The sequence below is a fragment of the Sinocyclocheilus anshuiensis genome, unplaced genomic scaffold (genome assembly GCF_001515605.1).
Source record: "Sinocyclocheilus anshuiensis isolate Anshui unplaced genomic scaffold, SAMN03320099.WGS_v1.1 scaffold132, whole genome shotgun sequence".
Taxonomy (NCBI): domain Eukaryota; kingdom Metazoa; phylum Chordata; class Actinopteri; order Cypriniformes; family Cyprinidae; genus Sinocyclocheilus; species Sinocyclocheilus anshuiensis.
The window spans coordinates 869,390-877,553 of record NW_015555730.1 but is presented as its reverse complement, the minus strand read 5'-3'; the positions used below and the strand labels follow the sequence as shown (position 1 = coordinate 877,553).

At 37.5% G+C, this 8,164-nt stretch overlaps 1 protein-coding gene across 1 annotated transcript in view; it reads left to right on the top strand.

Annotated features, from left to right (window-relative positions):
• LOC107672813 (semaphorin-4A-like) overlaps positions 1 to 7,854 on the top strand; it is a 51,860-nt gene extending 44,006 nt beyond the window's left edge. The window contains exons 7-13 of the mRNA XM_016466181.1: positions 197 to 273; positions 390 to 534; positions 904 to 1,093; positions 1,946 to 2,061; positions 2,784 to 2,944; positions 3,133 to 3,221; positions 5,670 to 7,854. Of these exons, the coding sequence (XP_016321667.1) occupies positions 197 to 273; positions 390 to 534; positions 904 to 1,093; positions 1,946 to 2,061; positions 2,784 to 2,944; positions 3,133 to 3,221; positions 5,670 to 6,523 (1,632 nt within the window). The 3' untranslated portion in view covers positions 6,524 to 7,854. The remainder of the gene's footprint in view (positions 1 to 196; positions 274 to 389; positions 535 to 903; positions 1,094 to 1,945; positions 2,062 to 2,783; positions 2,945 to 3,132; positions 3,222 to 5,669) is intronic.
• The last annotated feature ends 310 nt before the right edge of the window (positions 7,855 to 8,164 follow it).

Genomic DNA, 8,164 nt, shown 5'->3' with positions numbered 1-8,164 from the left:
AAACCCCCGCAGACCCAAACAACCATAACGACACGCCCCGTTTTTATAGCATCAAACTACTAGCTAAAATCAAACTTATCACAAAAACGAACAATTGAACATATATCAGCGTGATAACAACTACCTTTAATGACCAAAGCTATCTTTTGGAAAATTGTATTGTAAGTGTAATTAATTTTTTTATTTTGACTCGCAGGACATTGTCAGCCTTACGCCACCAGAGGGCGCATCTGAGGACCAAACTCTATTCTATGGGATTTTCACTTCTCAGTGGTGAGGAAACATGCTTCAAATAATTACTATGAAAGTAACTGGTGAGGATTTATTTTATAATTAGCTGTTTTGCTTTTTAAAAAAACGGTTTTCTTTTTGTTTTTCTTTTTTTTTAGGCAAGTCAACTTGGGTCGCTCAGCCGTGTGTGCTTTCAGCCTCAAAGACATTAAAAAGGTGTTTACAGGACGTTACAAGGTTCTGAATCGGGACACTTTAAAATGGAGCACACGGGTACAGGAGCAAATGGCAAACCCTGGAGAGGTTAGTGTCATGAAAGCGTCCTGAGAGGACACTTATTGTATTATATACTGCTCAAAAGTCAGAAATTAATACATTTATTCAGCAAGGATGCATTAAATTGATCAAAAGTGACTTCTCAAATATAGAAGCAAATCAGCATATTAGAATGATTTCTGAAGGATCGTGAGACTGAAGACTGATTCTGAAAAATCAGTCTTCGCATCACAGGAGTAAATTACATAAAACATTTTTTTAAAAAACAGTCATTTAAGATTTTAAGATTATTACTGTTCATGTTGTATTTTTGACACGATATTCTCTGATTCTCTGGTTCTGTTTTCTTATGCACTTAAATCTAACTATTCAAATTTCTGCTGTTTATCTCTGCAGTGTGGCCTCCATAATGCGTCGGACAACACTCTGCGCTTTGTTAAGGACAACTTCCTGGCTGATAAAAGTGTTCGACCGGTCATTCAGGGCCTGACACTGGTGTCACCTGATAAGAGCTACAGCAACATCGCAGTTCAGAGAGTCCGTGGAGCACGCGGCAGAGATTACACTCTGCTTTACCTGCTCACGGGTAAATACTGGCGCCTCACTGTCAGCATCACAATTAACAGTTCTACTGATAGTGGAAATGTAGTTGTATTATTAAATAATAGTATCATGAAGTATCATGGTGCTTGGTATTTCAGGACAAAGCTAAATGAAACCTGAAGGGACTGTTCCACACTAAATTACTTGCACACAGTTTTGTTAACTACTACTTGCTGAATTTTTTTTCAGCAATTAAAATAAAATATAAATATTTGATCAAACTAAAATTCGAAAAACTTCAATAATAATTAGAATTGTTGCCTCAGAAACTAAGTTGCTACATTATTTTAAGCTAAATAGAAATATTAAAAAGGTAATAAAAACAAATTATTACATTTTAAATTCAAATTAAGAAACTAAAAAATATTGAATAATTAAAAATATTTATAGATATATTTAAGTTAGTACAGTAGTAAGGTAGTTACGTTTAGGTATTGGGTAGGATTAGGGATGTAGAATATGGTCAAGCAGAATATGTGCTTTATAAGTACTAATAAACAGCCAATATGTTAATAATAGCAAATAGTTAATAGTGACAATTGGTCCCTATACTAAAGATATTATTTCATATCGAACCTAAAAAAAGAAAATTGTTCCTAAACACCATAAGAGCTAATGATAAGAGTAAAATGTGCTAGAGAGAACTAATGGCAGTTGCAATAGGAGTAATAGCTATACTCCTAAAATGAAGTGCATTGGTTGTTTGGCAAACTAGACAAAGAAAACATTACATTTTCCAAAATATTATTGTATGTACAGTTTTTTGTAAGGTTTCTTAGAATTATCCCCTCATGGATGTTTTCCCCTTATATCACCTTTACTGTGTTCCCTGTAGAGTCGGGCTTCCTGCACAAAGCTGTGCTCTTGGAGAACGGAGCTCACATCATTGAGGAGATCCAAGTGTTTCATCAACCTCAGCCGGTCAAAAACCTCCTGCTGTCAGTCTCAAAGGTACCATCACTTGCGAGAACAAGCATCTGTGTGTGTCTGTATTTAATCCATTTCACACTCTGACACAATCACAAAGTCACTATATTCACAATATCTTAATCTGAGACATTAAATCAGGTTCCTTGGTTATGACCGCTTTGGTGCTAATGTTAACTTTTGGTTTAAATATCAGGTGACTGGTGAGACACAGATGGTGTGTTAGACCACTCCCATCACACTGCTCAGCCAATTACAGGCCAGCTCCTCATGACAGACATTTAGACACTGTGTCTTTATTCAGTTTTTAATAAAGAAACGGAAACTGTGCAAAGTGTTCAAATGGATTGTGTGTTACTGACCCACAAGCTGTAGTCTGCAGGCCTGGGTTTATTGACCTGAGCAGTCACTTTTCCTCAGAAATTGAATTTGATCTGCAAGAGGTTTTCTAGTGTGGTGTTTATTTGCTTAGACCTTTGTTTAGAAGCTAAGGAATGACCCCAGAGTAGCCTCATGCTAAGAATCTTAGATTGGCATAGCTATAGAAGGCCATCAACAGTGAAAGCACAGAGCTATATGCTGTATGCCTGTGAACTGTTTCTTTTGAAATGAACATCTATAACATAATATAATAAGTGCATCTAGTTACAGCTTCATCCTCACATAGTGATTTAATTTACTCATGAATCTGCAAGTTTATTGTGCTGAGCAAGAAAAAGTTGAGTATAAATGTGTCTCTGTCCCAGGGTGCAGTGCTGATAGGCTCTTCAGAAGGAGTCGTTTCCGTGCCCATGTCCAACTGTTCTTACTACTTGAGCTGTGCTGAGTGTGTTTTAGCCAGAGACCCCTTCTGTGGCTGGGACCCTGTGATGAAGCTCTGCACAGACATACACAGTCACGACCATCTGTAAGTATCATCACAGCCAAACGTATTCATACCTAAATAATACTAAATGTCAAATATGAGCTTGGTTTCATTTGTATGAATTGTATTGCTTGTATTCCAGATTTCAGCATTCGCACTCATTAGGTTACATCAGAAAACTGTGTGCATTCCAAACTGTTTTTAATGTCTTTTTTCACTACTCTTCACAGTGTCCAGGATGTAGATGAGGGGAATGTGTCAGCGCAGTGTACATATGTGACCCCCAGGTCACGCTCCGGCCAGTCCCGAACCCCTTCAAGTGAGTACAGTTCATGTATATAATGTTTAGGCATCAATGTATAAATGATTTCTAATCCACAAGTCTCATGTATAATTTCTGTGTAATAATCTATGTGTAGTAATAGTTTTTAATCATGTATAATTAAAATCATCATATATGATAATTAATTAATTGCATTTGCAAATCTTATACTCTGCCAGCTCAATAGAAGTCCCTGACATATTATCGTTTGTCTCATTCTTACTAGATCTTTGAGTGTGTTCAGTACTGTTTATGGCACTTTCTACAAACTTTTGACCTTTCCCACCTCCCATCCTGCATTCAATAATTAACAACAATAACATCATACAGCTGTTGGCACAATCTGATTAAATATCTCCTTCATTTTAGAAAAAAAAATGAATAACCAAAAATTTAATATTTAGCAACGTCACACATTTTATACAGAACCCTGTTGCTGCATAATTTTTCCATTATTAAAAAAAAGTTCATTTCATGAACTTGTGGCATCTACAGCATTATTTTAATTTTCAAGCAGGTTTTAGTGTTTAACCCTTTTATTGTTAAAATGATAAAAAAAATAATTATGGTAAATAAAATATATCAGAAAGTGCAAACCAACATTAAATTTGTGTTGGGGAAAGTTACTTTTAAAAGTAATGCATTACAATATTGCGTTACTCCATAAAAAAGTCACTAATTGTGTTACTTAGTTACTTTTTATAGAAAGTAATGTGATGCATTTCTTTTTGTCACCTGAGCTAGGTTTGCTCATTTGTTTTTAATAACAAAGAACTAGAGATGCACGATATTATCGGACTGATATCGGAATCGGCCGATAATGGCTTTAAATGTAAATATCGGCATCGGCCCGATATGAAAAATTATGCCGATATGTCTTGCCGATAAGAAGAATACGTTAACTCACATGTGCTCAGGGTGTGCTAGCGATTAGATCACATCAGTATTGTGACTCATTTTTGAAGCAAAGTTTTGTCTGAATGATGATTAGATTCACTCTTTTGGATCGCTGCATTTAATCTGTGAAAGCAAGTACAGAATGATGCCTTTGGTGTATGATGGTGTCAACAGTAATAGCACGTGCAGCAGTGACAGCCTCCCCCGGGTCCTAACGCCCCGTTCTGTAAGGAGTTTTAATCTGTAGGGGGCGCTGTTGGCCTACTTTTAATTAAATTAAAAGTAAAATAGCCTACACAAATAACATTTAGACTGTGTTTCTGATTAAATAAAGCAGTAATTGATGTCATAAAATAATGAGTATGTTTTAATTTAAAGGTCAGAAGCTATAGCTTGCATGAAAAAAAATCACAAACATGGCACTTGTAAATTAAATAATTTTATATGTACTGATTTATTCATTAATGTGTCATATGTTTTATTTTTTAAACAAATCATAAGCTCTAAAAGATTTTCAGAATTTTTACTACTCTTTTGCTTTAGACCATCTACAAATGCTAAATCTTAAAATAAAATGTTAGGGTTAACACTGCATCTTTCTGGGGGGAAAAAATTCAGCGATTGATATATAGTTTATTTATAATTATTTTCAAAGCTTCAATGTACTGTCAAAAAAACCTTCATTATTGTTTATTTAATTCTAACAAATAAGTTCTTGTTAAAAACTAACCAAAATTAAAAATATTTTGCTTATAATTTCTGCACAGGAGAGACTTGGTGTTGTTTCCAAACAAAAGGAAATATATCGGTATCAGTATGGGTATCGGCCAAAATGAGTTAGAAAATATCGGTATATTGGATATCGGCAAAAATCCAATATCGTGCATCCCTACAAAGAACCCAAAGGTTATATTTTTGGCAACTGTAAAGGCCCTTTCACACCAAAAGTGAAATTAATAAGCCTCAGTCTGAAGGAAGCACCTCTGCACTTACTCCCGATTTCTCTAAACATGGGGACAGGAGAGCTGTCGGTGAATAAATGGAAAACAGAGTAACTGGCGTTACTCATTTGAAAAAACTCGCTCAGATATTTTGTTGTAAAAGTAATGTGTTACTTTACTAGTCAGATTACATAACTCACATGCATTTCCCCCAACACTTGTTGCCCATTCTATTGTGCTTATAAATGTTAATACTTCTTTTTCTACTTAATTTTTTATGTTTTCATTTAATTGTAATTTTCGTGTGTTGTATTGTGTTTAGCGTATTTCTAGAAAATAATCGCACAAATTTAAACTGTTTAGTCATGTCCTAGGTAAAGGTAACAGGGATGTAACAGTTGCAAAAATGAGGTGAACATGAAATATTTTCAGAAAGATAAGCACCTCCTGTGCTGACTTTTATTTTGGAAAATTCATCCAGCATTTCAAGCCTTGTTTAGTACTTATTGATGTGCTGAACATAGTACTGGTTTATCTGTGTTGTTGTCGTGGTGTGGTGTGTATGCTGACCCTTGACCCCTGACCTCCTCAGCTGTGTGTCCTCCAGGTGAAGTGGTGTCCGTGTCTCTAAACGAAGTAGTGCACCTGCAGTGTCCGGGAGCATCACACCTCGCCAAACGCCACTGGGAGCGTCTCAACAGCCAACTCCCGCCCAAAATCTACATTCAGTCGGACGACGGCAGCCTCAGCTTTGTGGCGACCCCGTCCACCCTGGGACACTACCTGTGCCAGGCTGTGGAGAACGGCTACAGCCAAACACTGGTCGTCTACCACGTCAAACAGAAGAGCAACCCCACCATCCTCCCAGCCACCCCGAACCGCCCATACAGCACCCCGTCCACCGAGGCGGGAATTAAAACCCCCGTCTCCACTACCAGACTCATAACACCTGAACAAACAGAGCCGAGGCCTAAACCAGACGAAGTGCATCCTACAGTCACACTCAAAGACTCGCCGGTGGCCACCACTCGAAAAAGCAGGAACTTTACTCCCTTGCTTGGCACGGAAAAGGAAGACTCCCGAATGACCGAGCCTGGTGAAAACCTCCAGCAAGCGGACAAGCCCAGCTACTTTCAGGAGCTTGTAGTGGTGTCCATTCTGTTAGCTCTGTGCGTCAGCGCCTTGCTAACCATCGCTCTTAACAGATTCAGGCATCTTTGTCGTAGCAGGACGGTCCCGCAAACTCCTTCCTCTCGCAGGGACACCGAGAAGGGCGGAAGTGCGACGCCCCAGGAGAGAGAGTCTCTCAGAGGAAACTCGCCTCGTTTGGAAAAGCAGAACGGACAAGCTCCTAACGGACAGTCCCACAATGGTCAGGCACATAACGGCAAATCTCCCATCACACTGAGCAACAGCATGCTGAACAACTCGAACGGTCACCTGCCCAACACACCCATCTGATGCACTCCTCTAGTTTTCTGGGTTCACGGTGAACCTATTTTCTGAGCCAAACTGGGCTTCTGCTGTATCAAGCCCTGTCGCTGAACCATTTTGCTTTCCGAGAGGAAAAAAACTGGTAAAAACGGCACATCGGACCTTTTTTTTTAATCAGTTTGTTCATATTTATGCTGTAATTTATGTGACGACTGTTTGTTTCAGTCTAAAGTGTATCAGATTTTATGCCTCTCTAAAATCACATATAAACGTAGATGGTCAGTTTAAGATTTTCATTGATCTCTTCAACCTTTTTAATTGACATCAGAAGCTGTTCAGTCAGCTCAGTTTGAAATACACTTTTTAAATAATTTTATATTACATATTTTGATGGACCTTAAAAGTAAAATGTAATAAAGTTTCCTAAGAGAGGCGGCTGATCATCTGCTAATTTCAACTTCAAAGACTTGCTTGAATTTTCATATTTTCCATTCTGATCAAATGTTCAGTTTCCTGTACTCTGTCTGCATTGTTCAGAGTTGCTATATCGCACATCTTTTTTAGTCTTTGCCTTTGTTCCTTATTCTTATCTATTTCCAATTTTTGAATGTTAAAGACGAGGTATGTCTGTTAAACTTGATTTTTTTTCCCCTTTCAGTTCACCCAAAAATTAAAATTTTGTCATGTATTCGCCCTCAGATTGTTGGTAACCAAACAGTTTCGGTTCCCAGTGGCTTTTGTTGTATGTTGTAAAAAAAGACAAAAAAAAAAACAATGTAAGACAATGGGAATAGAAACAGTTTGTTTAACTATGTCTTTCAAAATATCATCTTTTGTGCACTGGAGAAACTCATACAGGTTTAGAATGACATGAGGGTGAGTAAATATCAGAATTTCCATTTTTGGGTGAATTATCTCTTGAATGTTGCACCAATGCAAAAATGAAGCTTTCAAAGATGCTTTTCAAGTGGTTTAATTTAAATAAGTATTTTGTAATGCATTAAGTTTTGCTGATCAGTAATGTGCAGGTGTGGGTAGATGTTTCTCTATAATTCATATTTCAGCGTAACAATATCTCAATATAAAAATAATACTCAAATGTGTTATTTCGGTATTTTGGACCTGTTATAGAACTATGTAGCCTGGTTACCTCGTTCAGTGTTGACCACTTCACTCTGCCCTAACCACAAAACACAGGAACTTCAACACTGGAACTGAGAAAATGGCTTCGAAGGATTTTTGGGTTGAATTTTGTTCAGTTTTTATATTCGAAGCACTGGGAGATAGTTGAGCCAATCTGTTACAGGAAAAATCATAGTCAAAGAAACTTGATTTTGTTCTTAAATATGATGGGGGGGGGAAGGCAGTTGTGTTTTGCGTTTGCACAGCAGTATATTGGGCCTGATTGTAGCTACATCCACTATATTGGGAGTGACCTGCATCTATTTTTTTATTCTTTCCCAGCCTGTGGTTTGTCACTGAACGGTATGGATTTGAAGTCTTCATTCTGGGGAAATCACTTGTAAATTGTGATATTGCCAAATGTGGGTTTTATAATGAAATGACGGAGAACTTGTTCTGTCTAGTGGTTCAAAGAACAGTTCCATTGATTGATTTGTCTGTAGTTGGATAACTGAGTCCAGTCGAAGCCCAGTATGTGAAGCCTGT